Raw genomic sequence first — 19917 nt, 5'->3', positions numbered from 1 at the left:
AACTGAACTGGTGACTAATCAAATATTTTATTTGATTCTCTTTAGGAACCAAAATAAACTGCATTCGATATATTCTTTGTTCATTAATTATATGAGCAAAGTATTTCCAACCATTTGTGTGCAACAACTAGCTAGGTTTTAGTCATTTAAAATGGCTAGAAATGACTGACATTTTAAATCTTCTCGAGCATCTTACATTAGCGCGATTAGCAGAATTAGCATATCTAACAACGGCTAACATCAGCGTTTCCTTGAGAGGGCGGACGCTTACCTTTTCTAGAGTGTTCAAAAGGTGTCAAACATTCCCAACTCCAGCAAGCTCCATACAAGGAAAAAGGCTGAAAGCTTAAAAGAATGGAAAAACAGGGCAGCGTTGCTGAAGTCTGTTTAGCCTTCACAGTATTTTGGCTAATGGTTAATTTGCTCCTGTGCCAGTTTGACCAAACTTCCCTAAGTGGGGTGAAAGGTTACAGTGGTTTCAGCAAAGCATAGACGTACTTTTAGATTGCCCCAGCTTTATCTATCAATAGGCTTCAGCCTCCAAAATCTCCTATAAGTCTGCATAAAAATCTAATATGCCAACAGAGTATTTTATAGACAAAAAGCCAACTGCTCATAACCTTCCAACCGAAGCCCAGCTTTAAAGAGAAAAAATCTGTACTACCACTTTAAGAACTTGACAACCTTTGTCTTATCTAAACCTGAATTATGTCTATATATATTTTACGTGGGAGTAGTGATGGACTCTGACCTGAACCTCCAGAGCCACATAAAGACAGTTACAAAGTCGGCCTTCTGTCGCCTGAAGAACATTTCAAGGATTAAAGGACTAATGTCTCAGCAAGATCTAGAGAAACGCATCCATGCGTTCATCTTCAGTCGCATTGATTATTGCAACAGCGTCTTCACAGGTCTGTCCAACAAATCAATCAAACAGCTGCAGCTGATCCAGAATGCTGCTACTGGCGTTCTCACTAAAACCAGGAAGATAGAGCATATAACACCAGTTTTAAAGTCCCTCCACTGGCTCCCTGTAGCTCAAAGAATAGACTTTAAAATACTGTTAGTTTATAAATCACTGAACGGCTTAGCACCACAATACATTAAAGATATGCTTTTATTGTATCAACCTTCCAGACCCCTCAGGTCTTCCGGTTCTGGTTCTGCTCTGCATCCCCAGAACCAGAACCAGAACCAAACGAGGAGAAGCAGCTTTCAGCATCTATGCACCACAAATTTGGAACAAACTTCCAGAAAACTGTAAAACAGCTGAAACACTGACTTCTTTTAAATCTCAACTAAAAACCCGTTTATGATTGTATTTGAAATGTAATCAATTACAAATTTATTGATGGAACTTGACTTAATGTTGTGTTTTGATTATTGATTCTATATTGCATTGTGTTTCTGTGTTTGATAAGATGTAAAGCACTTTGAAATGCCTTGCTGCTGAAATGTGCTATACAAATAAAATTTGATTGATTGATTACGACTTCTCTACATGTAAAAATGGTCTCTAGTGTAAAATAAGAACAAATTCTACCTATTCAGCTGCATGTTTTTGTCGCTTTGTAATTACGTGGTTTCAGAATGACACTCATCTCTCTACAAACCTGTTTTTACATCAATGAACTCAGGGATGTGTTCATCCCTGGGGGTCTGCGTTCAGCACACCAACGCTACACTGCAGAAACACCAAGTCTTTCCAAGTAGTTTTGGTTTAGTTTCTAGTGCAAATCTCTTAGCGCACTTGAAATAAGGCAAAACTAACGAGTAACTTCAGCAAGAGATATGGGAGCTTCTTTTAACTAAACAAAAAAATCCTTAATATTGATGGAAAAGGATCCGTTTCATCAGCAGATTATTTCACTTATAACATGGGAGAAATGTCTTGTATTAAGTGGAATAATTATTGGAACTAGCACTTTTTCATCAATATTAAGTACTTGTTGACTCTAAGCAAACTCCTAAATCTTGCTTAAAAGTTACTGGTGAGTTAGTTTTGTTTCATTTCAAGTGTACTAAGATATTTGCAGTGTGACTTCCTCACCAGTCATGTGAAACCTGCTGGAGCAGCTCAGTCAGCTCAGCCACAAATTAGCTAAATATGTCATGTTGAGTAGAAATTTTTTTTTTCGCAAGCTGTAATTTACGAACATAACAAACAAACCATATTCAAAAGACGACAAAGTAGTACTTTAAAAATAGCCATTTTTTAAATGTACAAATATTACACAGTTTTAAATACTGAGTGTTAGCATAGGCAAATAATAATGAATTTAAAATGCTACATTGGAATCCAAAATGTTCAGATGTGAAACTAATTTTCAAATAATAAAAAAAGCTTGTATTCACAGAAACCTATATGTGAACTTATAGAAGACAGGCGGTATGTACATTGATTTTGGAAACATTAAATAATGTGTGACAGTTTTGTCCGTAGTCTCCAAGGCAACAGGCAGTGTATATTACAGTTTGTCATTAGATAATCAACACCTTCCACAACCTGAGAAGGAATGAGCAATTGCAAAATGTGTCACGAGAATACAGTTGCATTAAGTATTGCACCCGCTCACAGGAAACCCCGCGATTGAATCAGAACTGCGTCGCTCTCTCGCTCTCCATCTTTTCTTCGTCTCTGGACATGGCGGGGTTGTCGTACGTCGCCAGGCTCTTCCTGCTGGCCCTAGAGATCTCCTCCGCCTCTTCGTCCTTTCGGCAGCAGCTGCTGCACTTGCAGCAGCAGCAGCAGTGTCTGCCACAGAGGAACATGGAGGTCGTTATCATTTTGTCCCACGGCGCCATGGAGTGCAGGGGCCGGGGCAGGAAGTCCCAGTTGCGGAGGAACTTGGGCAAGAAGCGGGCGCATCGCGACTGCATCACGTTGATGACGATCACGAATATGGCGAGGGCCGCGATGGGCACGCCGACGCCGACCAGGATCTGCCAGCCGGCTATGGACAGTCCAAACACGGCCAGGGGGAACACTAAGAAGCACAGGAAGAGGTAGAGAGCTGCAAACCAGCGGTATTTGGCGGTTTTGTTCCCCAGGCCTCTGGCTAATCTGATGGGCACCCGCATGAAGGGGATTGGATACCACAGGAGGATACCCATGATGTTGAAGAAGAAGTGGCAAAGTGCAATCTAGGCAAGAAGAGAACACGCACATTACATACACGTCTTAACAAATAAGCGATATAAAGCACAAAATAAGCGTGAGAAGCTGACTAGAGGGGCGGTATTATGCGTTTTCCAGCCACATTGTGCCTTTTTAAAGCACAATCAAGTAACTACATTACTACATACCTGCAGCGAGTTGCCTAACTTATCTCCAGTGCTAGCCATTGCGGCCAGTATGGCGGTTGTTGTTGTACCGATGTTCGACCCCAGGGTCAGCGGGTAAGCTCTCTCAAGGGAAATGACACCAATACCTGGCAAATGAAGACAGACAAGATTTAAGTCTGGATGTAAAATCAAACAAAAAGAATTTAAGTGGATCCGAGGCGACTTACCGACAAGAGGTGTTATAGCCGATGTGAAGACGGAGCTGCTCTGAACAATGAAGGTCATCCCGGCTCCCACCAAAATTGCGATGTAGCCAGTAACCCAACCAAAGGGGAAGGGGAAGTCTGGAACAGAACAACAAGTTTGGATCTAATGAGCTGGTAGCATATGATGACTACCACAAAAAAAGAAAAGTACTCGTACAAAACAGAATTTGTGCCTGAGCTCTCTGAGCGACGCTCCAGTACTGTTGGACCTGGAGTCCAGCCAGGAGCAACAGGAGGGCTGTGCCTGTGCTGCTCATCAAGCATCACCACGACGACGCAGGTGCGCTGACTATCAAACAGGCTTCAGAAAGCATGTGAACGTGTAGTGCTTAATGTCTGTACCTGTGTTGAGCACTTTCTTGATGACCACAGCCACTTGTCCTTTGAGCATAGAGTTGAGCAGCTTGACGATGAGGATGAGGCAGGTGCAGAGGACGAGCAGAGAGAGCGCCAGCAGAATCAGGCCTATGGCGAGGTCTGGCAACTCAGCGTAGGCGAAGATGTGCTTGCCTGCAAATAAGTGTCAACATTTACAATGAGCGACCTCACTGTAAACTCTCTTAGACGTTTCAAGCTTCTGAGACGACTGGAAGTGTGTTTTGCGCAAAAGGACGCGGTAAGAATGAAGCACACAAAGCCAAACAAGTGATTTACTTTAAGAGTGAGCAGAATACTTTGAGTAAGTGATCCATGTAAAGGACTTGTGCTGGAGAAAGGCTGCATGAAAAGACTTATTCAGCAAGATAGACACTGAAGCCGGGGCATAAACCGAGACACTGCAGCATCTCAAAGGTTGGCATTGTCCAGACATCAGAGGAGCCTTGTTTTGGCCAAATGGCCCGCTTACGTTTCACTGAGCTTTAGTGGATCAGGTTGTCCTGATTGCTTTGTAGTAGTCCTTCAACCACCCCCCAAAAAAGAAGGGAAGAAAGACAAAACATTCAGGGAGGCATTACATCTCTCAAGGTAGTTGGTCCATGTTTGGTTCATCTGAGTCCAGGTCTGGTTTCCCTCCATCCAACAGACGTAACCTGCAGGGCAGCTGTCCAAGGTGGCATTCCAGAAAGTCTGAGGCATGTCCCAAAAAAAGGGAGGGAACACAGTAAGCAATCCAGCAGCAGACAATCATCTTCCTGTTATAGCAAGCAACATTAATTCTTTTTAAAGAACATGACCTCACACAATGGAATCACTGTGGTCACAGATCGGGAAGGACAATATCAGTGATTTAGAGGAAGGATAACAGACTCTATTATCCTTCCAAGACTCTAATTTTTGCGACTGATTTTTCTTCATGTGCTGCAGCAATTGTTGATTTCTTACCGTGTTTTTCTCTATCTTGCACCATCTTTTGACCAGACTCTTGTTCCTAGCATCGCCAGTGCCAGTTGCGATGTCAGTGATCACCGATTTGTCCAGCTGAGAGGACAAGGAAGTGTTTCATTTGCCCGAATCTTGAACAGTACATCCAAACCCTCCCATCTCGACTCATTTTGTCACCTGGATGATGGAGCTGGTGAGGGGGTCCGTGATGACCTTCAGCAACTCGGGCGCGTCCTCTCCAGACTCGATGTTGAAGGACTTGATCAGGAGGTCGGTGAGTCTGAAGAGGACGCCCGTCGCTGCTTCCAAAGGCAGAAGGACTATCACAGACAGCCAATTGAAGAAGTCGTGGACGGTGGCGCCAGCGAACGCCCTAAAAGTAAAGAAAGCAATGCGGTGAACACTTTGCTGGAGGTCACCCTTTGCATTTTATTACTTCCTGGTTCCTGTTTACCTGCGGAACTCGTTTCGGTCTCCGGCTTGCATCACAGCCACGATGGTGTTGGTGACCGACGTGCCGATGTTGGCCCCCATGATGATCGGTACTGCAGATTTGACGTCCAGCACTGAACAAAAGCAGAAGCATTAATTGATGGGTCTCAATAATCCTGCTGTCATGCTTGCATTTACTGTTGGCCTAAGTTAAGAATTAGAAAAACGTATCTTGAGTTTTTGGTCTCAAGGTACGTCGCAATCAATCATGCACTGATTTGTCCAGTTTTGAACCACTGACAATAACTTTTTAACGATCATGTAAGTTATTACATTATTGACTGACTGTTGTATCTTTGGCATAAACCTTTAGCATGCTTCCATGTTGATGTTGAGCTTCAGGTCTTTCAGGTCGGAAAGCCATTCTTATCCTAATCGGTAACGCTCCACAGATTTTCTAACAGATTATTTTGGAGCTGGGCTGCTCCAAAAATAATAATAATATCACATTCAATAAGGAAATATAAATCGGAGGAATACTTTTTGGCTTAGCTGTGGTTTGATAAATAAGTTCAATGTTCTGAGATTCAGAAGCCGGATTGTAGTCATGTGACCTACAAGTGTTTTCAGAGCTAGCATGCTATCACAAGGTTTCATTTAAACAAAACAATCAAGTAACAACTTATAACTCTACTTTATAATTGTTCTTTTCCTCACTTGGCTTTTCAAATTTAAAATCAGCCAGTTCGGCCGTTATTATGCCATTTACAAAGTTTACACAGTTACGGTTTCAGAGCTATTTAAGTTTCCCACTTTCCAGTCCTTTTCATGAGATGTCCGAGGAAGCGAAATCAATAATGGAATTTTTTCTCAGGCTGTGTGAAATATGCAGCAACACAGCGCTCGTTGGTCTTCTACTACTTGTTGCGTCACACAAATGAGAACGTTTTTAAACATGTGTGTGCTTAGAAATATTTATGGTGGTCCAAAACCAAGGTTATGACCTAAAGTGTTACACGGCCGACTGCATCGTCTACCTGTCAGCCTTACTGACTGACGTCAACATTACTCTATTAAGAGAAAAGGTATTTTAGCACAAAATGATCATTCAGTGAGACCCTCATAGTGACGGTCCTTGTCCGTAAAGAGTCTTGCTTACATCCAGAAGACACCATGCTGACCACAATAGACGAGGAGGTGCTGGAGCTTTGCACCAGCACTGTGACTAACACCCCGATCACCAGCCCAGCCACGGGGTTGGACAACACAGCGCTGTCCTGGAAGATGTCACCAGCCACTTTGCCTGTACATACACAAACCTCAAGGTTCAACGGTGAAGTACTTCATGGGCTACACGCCACGAAAGCACCCTATTGTCTAATACAGAACACAAATGTGCAATGAGTCACAGTGACCCGCGGCACTAATTTGGTTTTCACCTCCGACTAGCTGGAAAGCAGAGCTGAGAACATCCAGCGAGCAAATAAACAGGTAGAGTAATCCGAGCAGCAGAATCAGCTTCACAATGGCAGTCAGCACTCTCATTATCTTCCCTCGTGTGTCCAGCTCTGTGCGGCAGGAAAGAAAAAAACCCCAAAACAAAACACTGAGTCAGAGTCAGCTTTTAGAAAAAGGAATGGGATGAGGACGGCCAGCTGCCTCACCTGACCACTTGATCCCGGTGTCTTTGAGTTCTGGGAGATCCCAGGGATCGTCCTCAGGAGGCTCCTCATTCTCCAGGTCCAAGGTGGAGTAAGGTGGTGGCATTTGCTTATCTTTACCCTTAGACCTGTCACCTAATGAAAGACAAACAGAGGGATTGGAAAACACAGGTGTAAATGACAGCTTAGAAGTATCCAAAAAAAAAGAAAAGAGAAAAAGAGCCTACTCATGGTGGAGGATGAGTCGTTCCCCTCCTGTGGTCTCGGAGCCATGACTGTTGGAAAAATGACGAGAAGTTAAAAGAATGAAGTCGAAGGAATGAAGAAACACAAAGCAGACCTGATGTGACTTTTAGGGCTCGACCGGGGTTTTGGTCGTCACATTGACTGTTAATGCCACGCTACAGAGCGATACGAAAACCTGCTGAGCTGGCAGTGGTTGTTTTGTGAAACATAACAACATAACATAACATAACATTAAAAAAAAATCCAGACGAGGTGATTTAGTCATTTTCACAAGTTGTCTTTCATGCTGTTAGCCAGGTGTCCACTATTAAAGGCACTCATGTTTTTTTCTGGAAAAATCTAAATTTAAAGTTATAAATAGATGGGGGGTTTTTTGGGAGCAAAATGTTCCAATACTGCTTTTCCAATAGTTTGGTTGATCTTTGAGAGTTGACTTTCTGATTCAGATTTTGACTCGTTTTTATTATGAATCGGGAAGATTTACATATAAAGCCCTACCACCACAAACATTGTTTTTTTGGTTTTTTTTAAAGTGAAAAGATATTTGTACTAATTTCTATAATGGTGTCTAAATGCCATCAAAACGTGCTGGTGCTTATCTCGGTCAATTTTCTAAATAAATTCAACTCTTTAAAAATATTTTTTCTGGAGGAAAGAAGGACAATCTGTTCACATAAAAAAAAAAAAAAAATCTGTCACCAGTCAGACTGATTTACAATGGAAAGAAATCACAATTTCTACTGAAACATCTTACAAATAGGGATGACCGACATTGCTTTGGGGTTGGTTGTCACAAAGTGTGAGAGTTTCCTTAATGGTTAATTATGACGTTTAACTACAATTAATTTACAAAATAAAAATAAAAATAATAATAATAATAATAACGAGACCCATTTTAAATCAGTAACCTGAACTTTGATTTAAAGAAGAATGATTCAGTTATGATCGATTCAAGAGTAAAAAGCCTGACAACTTCAGGAGTATGAGATACAAAAGGCTCTTTATGTTGAAACAGACAGAGATTAAAAACAACAACAACCCAAAAACAATCACAAAAACTCGCGTTTATTTCCAAAACGCAGGTGCACCTCTTCAGCTCAGAATCGTAAATAAGGAAGTTTCCTTTTCTAAACGCCTTAAGCCCGTTTCGTCTCGGTGTCAAACGGGGGAACCTACTCACCTGCAGATGAGCGCCTGTGTGTCCGGAGCCGCCGTGTTCACCTGGGTTACCTGACGCTTTGCTCCCACGCGCCGCGCCGCCTTTATAGAGCCAGCTGCGGCGCGCGCGCGCCCGCCCGCCCGCCGCGCTCGGTTCAAAGGTCGCGCACCTTGGGCCAGAGTACGAGTAGGGGAAAAAAAAAAAAAAAACTTTGCGCCGCAGCAGCAGCAGCAACAACAGCAGCAGCATTTACACGGTGCGCCGCCTGGCTGATAACAGAGCCAATAATCTGATTAATAATAGTTACTCACGTCGCTGACACTGCTGACAGAGGAACTTCCTTTGAATCTTCTTCACTTAAAATGACCTTCATGGAGGACCTTACTGGCTCTTAATAAGGCTAAAAATACCAACACGGAGCAGTTATAAATGTTTAGTGTGGCTTGGAAACATTTGGAGCCTCAGGTGGCGTCATAAAGGAAGCTGCCCTCTGGTTTCTGGAAAAGGAACTATTTTAAACCTTTAAAGTTGAGAGAGAGGTCACATGCTGAGTTCCCTGCAGTGACTTGGCTTATGAAACAATTGCTTTTCATTATACATTTATTATTTCTAAACAAGCATGCGGTCAAGATGCTGCCTTAAAGATTTCCGCAGTTTTTTATTGTGCTCACACTTCGAAGAAGAAGGCAAAGAAAAACCGATTAAATACAATCATTTTTAATTTGAGCATAAAAAGCTGTCCAGACCAGTGTGGCTCTTATGTGAAAATATAATCCACCTCCTTGTTAAATAAAATGTATAATTAACCACACGTCTTGGATAGCTGAGAATAAACACAGCAGTGGAAAAAAAAAAAAAAGAACTAAAAAAAAACCACGAAGCTGGCTTAATGATCTCAAAAGCAACATATCATTGGCCGATTTGGAGAAAATAAAAGAACAGATGAGGAATACCGCAAATAAGTAGGTCAGTGTAAGAAAACCTTATTTTTATAAGCTCAGAGAATAAACTTTAAAATGCTGCTGTTAGTTTATAAATCACTGAACAGTTTAGCACCACAACACATTAAAGTTCTGCTGCTGTATCAACCTTCCAGACCTCTCAGGTCTCCTGGTCCTGCATCAGAACCAGAACCAAACATTGGAGGCGGAGCATTCAGCTTCTATGCGCCGCAAATCTGGAACAAACGTCCAGAAAACTGCAAACCCGCTGAAACACTGAGCTCCTTTAAATCAAGCCTAACAACCCAGCAGTTTACAGTTGATTAATAATAACTGGAACATTGGACAAATGTATCTGTTGTGTATTTGCTTGATGATTTTGACAAAATTGTAATGTTAATCGCTTGTTTCAGAATTGACTTTTACGGCGTGAAGCACTTTCAACTGTCTTGTTGCTGAAATGTGCTGCACTGTACAAATAAACCTGACTTGAATATTAATCCCAGAATGCACTGCAATAACCTTTCGGTTCTAAAGGCAAGAGGAGAACTTTGCACAAACATCATGTTTTTTGATAAAAAAAAAACTCTGCCCTGAAGGAAGCCGTCCCTTTATCCGGCACCACAGGAAACTTTTTTTCTTTTTTGCTTGCCGAAGGGAGATGTATAAATCTGGATCCAAAGTAAATATTCCGTCTACCGTCTCGGTGACTGAATTCTGGCTGAGAAACGAGCCAGAATTGTTTCGGCTTATTTGAAATCTTGAAGGAATCTTTAAATGATGGATTCCTTAAGCAGAGACGCTGTCTCTGATCCGGCGAACGTCGGAGATAAACTCAAGTCCTTCATCTGTTGTATTTTAACGCCGCAGCCTGAGCAGGCAGGTATTCATTCCGAGGCTGAAACTATTTGGCTGTTCTTTCCTCATAATCAGCTGGTGCCCTTGATAAATTTGATCTAGTAACTAACTTTGTTAATAACTGCATTCGGCATTTATTCGTGGCCAAACTAAGCCTAATGTCACACCGCATATCTTTCAAAGGTCAAAAGCCATAAACCTCCCTGCCCCCACTATCTGAACGTGTGTCTTTAAATAGAAGATATTCACCTTTTGTTTGTGTTGTATAACCGTTCAGTGAATATTTTAGAAAAATGAATAGAACAACACAGAAAGAAGAATGTCCATCAGTTTGTGACCTAAAGTCTAATTAAACTTGGGTTTTAAAGTAGGACAACAGCTGAATGACTAAAGGAAAAAAAAATAAGGGAAAGATTTGAGGGGCATAGTCAAAGTCTGGAATTAAATCTGAATGAGATACAGACGAATAATCTGATTTTTTTTGTGTAATTTCAAACATTAAGTGTGACAAAACATCACAAACAGAAGAAATCAGGAAGTTTAAAAATACTATTTTCACTGCACTGTTTCAGAACACACACTAGCTAACAACACACACACACACACACACACACATATGTTTATAGCTCCCTGAATTTGTCTTATGCTCATAGTGAGATACTGCGTCGATAGGACTGCAACAACAACCCGTTTTACATCTGAAATAAAAGCTGTGTATATAAGTGAATGATTAAACCCAGGTCGTGTTTCAGCTACTCCCAAAATGCTGTAAAATAATCATGATAAATTTAGTGTGGCGTCAATAAAACGACTTCACAGAGTTGAAGGGGGGAAAAAAAACAAAACTCTGCACATCTGACATAAGATTAATAAAAATGTATATATACATTTATGTATTAAATAGACAAAAAATTATTTTCAAATGAATGCTGTGATTATTATGATGCAGTAATGTTGCTACCGATTCTGGTTTGGCTCTTCCACACAACTCGCTTGTTTTGCAAAAACGCCAGGCTTTACATATGTGTATCAGTTTTCAATAAAAATAATTTCTCCACACTGTGAGAGCAACAAACACGAGTCAAAAGACTCCAGACGTGCCTGAATGGATCATCAAAATAAACTAATCTTGCTGTATTTGGGGCTTAAACACAGTATGTGATTGGTTTTGTTTTGCTTCCCCCCCCCCCCATCTTATAGCTTCAAAACAATAGCTCACGACCAGAAATCAATGATTACCCAGTGCTGACCTAAACTACCAATCAGATGAGTGCATTCTGCAACTAGAGGCAGAGTCTAGAAGAAATATTATGGTATGGGTTAGACGTTAAAAAAAAAAAAAAAAAATTCAAATTAGGTTGTATGATCTCATAAAACCTATTACATAATCACAAAATCTCCCCTTTTACCCTCCCATAATGTTAATAGACCAAAGAAGACGAACTCTACAGGGACACATGAGGATGATTACAAGATATCTACAAGGAAAAAAAAATAAAAAAAAGTCATGAGGTGTGTCCTGAGTAGCAGATGAAGTAGAGACATGACGCATGGACTAAAAATATGTCTCCCTGTTTGTTTTGTAAGGCTGCGTTTAGCTCCTGTAGGTAACAACATTGTCCAAACTCCTTGAACTTTATCTCACTTTTTTTTTTCTTCCCCCCCCCCTCCCCATGTCCACAGCCTCAAACTTCACTGGGGATTATTTCGATTTCATGTGACATTGGCAGCAAAAAAATGAGTGTATAATTCTAATATTTGTATTTTGCTTCCTCTTACTCTGATGGCCCCGGAGCGTGCGGCGGAGCCGCTCAGAGTAGAGCGGATGACGGGCCGAGCTAAATGCAATCCTGTTAGAGACGCTGCGGAAGACTGGAGACGGGGGCAGAGGTTTCTGGTAGGAGAACCACATTGAACATGCAGACAGAGCGACAATTTTATGAAAGTCGGACTCATCTTTAGCGGTTTCGAAAAAGAAAAAAAAAAATGGAAGAAAAAGCTAGGAAGGTATGCCTTTCGGGAGCAGGAATCGTGCAAAACCTTAAGATTGTTGTGGAAAATTGTACAATACTATGTATTGTTTTTTTTCACAACTTAGCACCCATTTACATATTTTGTCACAGACAGAAAAATATTTCATTGGAGTTTTATGTGGACGACCAACACAAAGTGGTACACAATAATAAAGTAGAAAGAAAATTATACATAATTCAACACTTCTTTTTTTTTTTTTTAAACAAATAAAACACTAAAAAGCGAGGAAAAGTTCAAGGGTATGAATACTTTTGCAAACTACTGCATGTTAGTCTGTTGCATACAAAATGACAAACTATGAAATAGTTCAAATGGTGTGAATCCTTCCCAGCGTACATGTGCCGGACCATATCCGAAACATTATCAGAGGAAACCTGTCTCTATGAAAGATATTACTAATTGATGAAATCCAACCGGATGACGCTTAGCGTTTAGCAACAATCTCCACACAAAGGGCCAAACTTATCCTAAACATGGAAAAACTTCAAGACTGAAACAAAAAATCAGGTCCTCTAGCCATGAGCAAGAGAGGAAAGTGTAATCCCGCCTCGTTTTAACTGATGTCTAAAAAAACACCACCACAGCATTTTAACAGAAGCAGATGAGCCTCGTTCATTCGGGTCAAGTGTCATAAACAAACAGGTTCAAGACACTGTGGAACCAAAACATGAGATTAAAAATGTTGCTTGGGTCTTGTGACTGGGTAAAGAGGAGAAATGTTTACTGCAATAGACAATGTTAGGGATTAAAAAAATAAAAAAAAAACCAAATAAATCAATTTAAGTTTTAAAACCCAGATTTCCGTGGATATTACAAGTGAAGTCCTGCGAAGTAGGTTAGAAGCAGTTCATATCTTAATGAATATTATTGAGGTTAATTCCAGCAGTGTTTGATGAAGCTCAAAATCCCTGAATTGTTCAATAGGTGCACCAGTAATGATCTTCCTGCGTGAAACACATACCAAAAACAAACGTTTAAGTTGATACCGAGCATTCGAAAAGGCAGTGTGAGAATTAAATATAGCCGTGCTCGCCTAATATTATTCCATAGAATATTTCTGTTTTCAGATGCCAACTATGAACACTTCACTTGTTTAATTAAAAGACGTTTCACACGCATATCTAAAGGTGATCGCCTTCTGTGTTAATAATAATAATAATAACAGTTTCAGTGTTAATAATTACCCAATGCATACGTGACAATGCATTAAGGCACATAAAATAGTATGAGCATTAAACTCCAATGTGTTTTTCAGAAAGCGTCAAATGTAAACCATCTGGTAATAATCTTGACATAATATCTAAGTCATCAGGTTGGTGCTTCGCGATCGACATTGGGACCACAACCCAGACATGTGAGCATCTTTATGTTCATATGATGGATTGGACAGTTTTCTGTGAGATGTTTGAAGCTTGGTATATTGTTGTCCAACCAAACGGCATTAAACTCTTCCACGTCTTTTTCTGTCTGCTGTGCTTCTTGCCGTTCATGACTCTGTGTGTTTGCTAATGTTCTCTAACGTCGGAAAACTGATATGAAATTAGAGTTGGGCGTTTATTTTATCGACGGTCATTGATAGTGATACGGTACTTGTCATGATAAGAATTGTGATTTATTGTTGTCACGATAAATCACAATGAAATGTTGAAAAAAAATCCCCTCTGCAGAACTGGCTGTAATGTGCGGATTGACATTTTCGCTATTTGCAGACTCTTCAATTGAAGTATCAACAAGTGTGGAAATGTGATTAAGCGCAATACAAATGGGAATGTTTTCCCAGGAGCTGTATTTGTGTTTTGAGGGACTACAATTACTGTGAAACACAGTCACGGTCGTAACGGTCACCAAAAAGAGATGGAATTAACACTTCTTATCGTCACTTTTATCGTGATCGCAATATTACCACAAAATATCGTGATGAGACTTTATGTCCATGTCGACCATGTCTGTATTAAATTCTACAGAAAATTGGGTGCGTTGGATTTTCTTGGGCGTATTCAGGAGGGGAGAAATAAATACATGCCACACTTTTCAGATTAATAATTATGAAGAACTTTGAAAGTCAAGTTTTCTTTGTCTTTATTATGCGTTGGCGTAGCACGCGGTCTCTCCATGTGACTTCTACAGATACAAGTATTAGATTATATATATACTGTATATATATATATATAAGAGCACTTTGTGTGATAGACCAACTATGTGCTGCTTTGTGTTGGTCTTTCACATTAAATCCCAACAAAATACATGACGTCTTGCGACTGTAATGTAACAAAAAGTGAAAATGTTCAAGAAATGTACAATTGTTTATAAAAATCAATGCTTGACAAATGCGTCCTGTTGTAGTTCACAACTTTATTACCATTGCTGGATTTTTATGGGGCACAATTCTAAGTGACTTTATTAGCTGCACGGATAACGGAGATACACGCAAGGTGGAGCCCTCAATCTCTAGCTGAACATTGATTCAATATCTTTTATTTATCTCTCTGATAATTGCCCGTATGTACCGATTCCCAGAGCAGCAGCTTCTGTGCAGTGACAGTAGAGCCGTCTCGTAATGGGCGTTTTGATTCTCTTCAAAGCTTTCATTTTCCCTCCCTCCCCCACCCAGCCTTGACCTTTTCGTAGCCTTCGCAGTAACGTGGCGGGAGGACGACTGACAGCCCCGTGTGTTGCGAACCAATTAAACATAAAGAGCCACCTAAAACGACATTTTTACAATTACCTCGGTTATTTATTGACTAACCCATCAGAATGGAGGCAGCACTTTTTCCTCCATGTGACTTCGGGAAGACCCACAGATGATGGAAGAGGATCAGTCCAGGCTTACCTTTGACCTTTGGAATGCTGCTTTCACCGCCTCTCCACCCACATAATCATGCGTTCATTCCCCCCACACAGTTCCAAATGAGTTCTGGACATTCTCCGTTTTATTTTCGTGCAGTTATCGAATGTAAGTCAATGATTGCCTGCCGGGGAGGCTGAGCTGTTTTTGCCGCGTTGCCATGCTGGCACAGTCCACAGAGGGTCAAACGGTTTTCGCCCGCGTGTTCCAGCCGGGGACGGCCAGCCCTGTAGTACTACACACACGCCGTGCGTGGGTGGGCCGCGCAGTAAAACCATAAAACCGCGGCTGGTGGAGCTCGTCCAAACTGGCTGAATCCCTGCGGGTGGCGGAGCAACCACCGAGGTTCCAATCAGGCTGACCCAGAAATGACCAGAGATGGAGGCGAGGAGGTCGGCGTGTTTCTGACGCTTTTATCTTCCGCTGTCCTAAGAGGCCGAACCGGAAAAACAAAACGAGAACAAAAACAGCTTTAAATGGCCACCGAGGGAATGTAGTAATGACAACAACGACTCTGCCTTTTTGTGTTTCGAGGCTCGGTTTGCTGGAGTTTTTTTGGGGGGTAACATTTGGCAACGTGTTGGCCCAGAAGAATCCTTTCAACTAACTCAGAAGTACGACAGTTATTTATCGGAGAGAGGACATGCTGCTAAAAGCGTATCCCGGTGAACCGAGTTCTGTTCTGCGGCCCTCAGATGGACACAGTTCCATTTCGGGCATTATAGACTAAAACAGAGCTCTCGAAAAGCAGCTCACGTTTAGAAAAGTAGATTTTTCACACTCATTTAACATAAAAACGATAAACTTCCTTGTATTTTAATTAGGGTTCCACAAAATGGAGCCTAGAGTGTGGGGAAACAGACGCTCGGTTTTCCAAGTGCTGACGTAGGGACGGACAAAATGACTCAAACGCATCGCAATACAAGCGTTTCATATCTGTCAAAATCGATAATTATTGATTAGTTTTTTTAATTTAAATTTATAAAATTCTGCCACACTGGTGGTGTGATCTTTCATGTGTCATCCAGTTTTCACTCCATTATTTTTTAAAATTATTTTTAAGCAGTTATGAGGCATGGTGGCGAAATATGAAATTGCTACTGCGCGAGCTTCTCAACAGGTTGTTGCTAGGTGACCAAAGACAAACTGAGTTAGTTGATGCCACTCAGCTTTGCTTAGCTTTCCTTGAGCGTTTGAGCGGCTAAAGTCTTTACTCTGCCTACATCCCCCAGAATGCTGTGCGGTTCTAGCTCGGAATTCAGCGGAATTATTGAACATTCAATCAGACATTATAATCTGCAGATACTGATCATGTGTCTATCGCAATATATATTGTTATTGATTTATTTTCCAGCCCTGCTGACAGCTGTGTTTTTTTTTCTGAGCTAATACTTTGTACCTTCTTTTCAAATAAAAAAAAAGAAGCTCAAACTCAGTCTGATCGAATGGAAAGTGTCTGTAAACACCAGACTCAATCCCAGATTACCAGATTATCATTTTTTATTTTCTGCCTATACTTTGACTGGGCCATTGTAACCATGCTTTGATTTGAGTTGTCAAAGCAATAATTACTGTTGAGTTTTGATCACTTATGTGTGCTGTCTCCCTCTCAGGCCTTGTTTTCAAACTGCAAACACGACCTCTTGTGGTTGGTTTCAGCAATGACTCGCTAGCATAAGGTTCATAACCAACAGTTGATTTTTCCACCTGTGCCACACTTTTTGGCACAACATATTTAACTGTGAGAAGTTGAAGGCTCACTAATGTTCCCCATTAAAACCTCTGAGGCCTTCGCGTCCATTTTCCACTTCTCCTTGTGTTGCCGCTTTTTTCGCCACGGTCAATAATTTATCTCAATAAGATGACACCGCGCACATCGCTCGCGTGACACGAGCTGGACAAATTATTTGTGCTGCTCTTCACATTAATGCCAACAGGATGCGGTCAGGAATGATACTGTGGCAGCGTTTCCTGTGAGCTGGATGCGAAGCTATCATTCATACATTTAATCATCTAATGAAGTCCACGTTAGCTTCAGCGGTTAGCGTCTCCACCCGTCATGTGGGGCACTGGGGTTCAGTCCCTGGCAGGTGTTCTTGATGAAAGCTATTCTCTTTCTCTTTTATTTCTCTCCATCCATCATGAATTGCTCAGTTTTGCTTTTTAGATGGCCGTCCCTCCGTCGGGACCCAGTCACAATCTGACTCCTTTCATTTTTATTAAGCGTTCTTCATTGCTCGCAAGTCAAAATAGAGTAATATTTTCTTCAATCAAATAAATCCCCCCCCATTGTTTGTTTTTTTATTAAGCAAGTGAAGTGTAGAGAATAAAACTTTAGCTCTATATCAAATCACACACACACGTTGACTTTGTCTCTTCCACTCTAACTCTTGCCGTTTTGCTGTGTTTTTGTTTTTGTTAAATATGTTTTGATATTTTTTCCTTTGCTGTCATTAAAGAGAAAGAAACTTTGAAGCTTCCTCTTCCTCCCGTTGCCGTGGTGAATCGCATTTTCTGCCGTCCATTGATGAAGGCTTCTGACATACTCGCGCTCAAGCTTAACTAACAAAGCTAACTTGACTATGAAAATCCGGAGCCCCGTTTGCATCCAATAAAAGAACTGATTTCTAAAACATCTTGAAATTGTTTTGATCCAAAACCTCCTTGAAAAACACGGTTACTACAAAACATAGCTTCACACCCCTGAATAAATTAACATATTACTAAAAAGTGAATAAATCTAATATATTATTGTGACGCACATGTGTATTATATTTACAGCTTTGCCATTTTGTAAAATATAGTTTTACAAATGATCGATAAAAAATAAATAAAAACGTTGTGCTATGGCCTAAATGGTTATGAGCATTACAGCTAACTTGACAGTTATTAATTTGTCCAAAGGTCATGTGTGCGTTTATTCAGAGTAACTGCGTTCTACTCTGAATTTGTTTTCCGAAATACGGCCCTGAAGATAGTTCAGCTTCTTTGGATTTTATTTTGGATATCAGACTAAATGCACGCCATATTTTTAGATTTACTATAAGCAAAAATGAAAAGAAAGTAAAACAGTAAAATTCTACCAAAGTAAATTAAAGCTCGTGGCTAATGTGACCAGATGTAAAAAGATTCAAGTCGTATTATGGCGTCTGGACACATTTAGAGGGCAGAAAGCTGCTGAAACCTTCCTGTCGAAGCTTCGTGAGGAACATGAACGATAAAAATCTGTCTCGGCTGCAACGCTGTGATCCTGGCTGACAGTGAGAATTTTCATCAAGTGTTTCATTAAGAGTTTAGTTAGAGAAAAATGTAATTAATCCAGTGTTTCTGCTACTTTAAGGCTCCTGTTTGTGGTTTGCTTAAAAGATTTTGTAATTAAGATGTGCAAAGATTGTACAACTGCACTGCTGGAAAATACTGTGTAAACATTCATTAGTTTTAAACAGACGCTGTAACATTTCACGTCACGACCTGCGTTTGTATTCTTGCGCCTCCGCGCAACCAGCAGAAGCAAACACACACAGAAAAAACTTGTCCTATGTGTGTGATATTTTACAAAAACTCACTTTTTGCAGTGTGTTTGTTCAGCGTCTTCTTCTGTGTAGTTCCATCATCTACCAGCAGATGGAGGCAGAAGTATATGCAAAGAAAAAGTCAGTTCAGCAGCTTCATTTGAAGCTAAGCCTAACACATACAACAACGTCCAGAATAATTCATAACCCTGGCAGATTTAGATTTAAAGAAATCTTTAAACTTAACTACAAAGTATATTTAAATTATGTGAAAATGTGATACTGCAATGAACCGGTGATCTATGCTAAAAACAAAACAACAAACAAACAATTTCTGGAATTTCCCATTCCAGACTGGTTTGAGTTTGTGGGAGAATCCAAGGTTCTACAACCTTCCAAATCGTCCTTGCTGACCTAAAGTATCCTAACCACAACCCCGATTAACTGGGAGCAGCTGTTTTCATCGACATAGCAGGTGATAAACAGGAAGCGTCCCGCAGTCAATTTGTGGTGACGAGTAACGGCTGAAGCAAAGGGAGCTCAGTGAGGATCTGCGGCTGTGCACTACAGCCGACCACAGCTCAGGAAAAGGGTTGAGGCCCCACAAAAGTTTTTACTTTTATTTCCGTGTTCATTGGTGCCCAGCTGTCTCAAATGAAATCTGAATCAAATACATCAGCAACGTGACAAACTGTGACCGAGTTCTGTAGATTTGAATACTGTGCGAGAAAGACGCCGTTATTATTTCAGCCTTTACTGACGTCAAAGTACTTCCGTACTTGTGTCTGATTATTGTTAGAAAAGAAAAGAGCGCTGAAATTCCCCTCAATCTTCCCAAGCCTGTGAGTTTGTTATTCGTAATACCTTAAAATCTAAATTTTTTTGTCTCAAGCTACAAGCTCATGTGGGAAAATCAGCTTGTCTCTCTGTCAAGGTAACCCGTTTGCTGCAATTTATCTGGTCTGAGAAGAGGCCCTGCAGCTTTCTTTCTTTCTTTCTTTCTTTCTTTCTTTCTTTCTTTCTTTCTTTCTTTCTTTCTTTCTTTCTTTCTTTCTTTCTTTCTTTCTTTCTTTCTTTCTTTCTTTCTCTTTGCCTGAAGGCATCAGACAGTCCGTTCACCTGCACAGACATTTGCTTGACCTTGGCGGTGATTGATAGACTCTCCTGACTCATGAGTCCTCCACCCACCGCACCGGCGGTCGGTCGGTCATCCATCTCTTGTTTTATCACACAGCAAGGAGTCATGGAGTGTTGAGAGGTAGAGCAGCCTGGGAAGCTGCATACACCAGCTCTGGATTTTTTAGGAGAGGGTTTGACGAAAAACTGCGGCATTAAACTTTGTGATGCCAGCAAAC

The 19917-nt window shown here is 40.9% G+C and overlaps 1 protein-coding gene across 2 annotated transcripts; it reads right to left on the bottom strand.

Annotated features, from left to right (window-relative positions):
- Positions 1–2193: 2193 nt before the first annotated feature.
- On the bottom strand, positions 2194–19860 carry LOC102226600 (sodium-dependent phosphate transport protein 2B-like). Of its 2 annotated transcripts, none has more exons than XM_014473979.2 (13): positions 18617–19860; positions 7195–7242; positions 6971–7102; positions 6746–6874; positions 6466–6609; positions 5329–5440; positions 5052–5247; positions 4875–4970; positions 4508–4619; positions 3894–4061; positions 3513–3629; positions 3307–3431; positions 2194–3144 (listed from the first exon to the last, which is right to left on the bottom strand). In XM_014473979.2, exons 2-13 carry the CDS (start codon positions 7238–7240, stop codon positions 2596–2598), a joined length of 1926 nt encoding a protein of 641 aa, XP_014329465.2. In that variant the 5' UTR covers positions 7241–7242; positions 18617–19860; the 3' UTR covers positions 2194–2595. The 2 variants fall into 2 exon arrangements, with proteins under 2 accessions (XP_014329465.2, XP_023195464.1); XM_023339696.1 differs by lacking the exon at positions 18617–19860 and adding an exon at positions 8394–8464.
- Positions 19861–19917: the final 57 nt, after the last annotated feature.

The sequence above is a fragment of the Xiphophorus maculatus genome, chromosome 9 (genome assembly GCF_002775205.1).
Source record: "Xiphophorus maculatus strain JP 163 A chromosome 9, X_maculatus-5.0-male, whole genome shotgun sequence".
NCBI classification, from domain to species: Eukaryota; Metazoa; Chordata; class Actinopteri; order Cyprinodontiformes; family Poeciliidae; genus Xiphophorus; species Xiphophorus maculatus.
The sequence above is the reverse complement of the archived record's forward strand: the minus strand, read 5'-3'. Positions and strand labels throughout refer to the sequence as shown.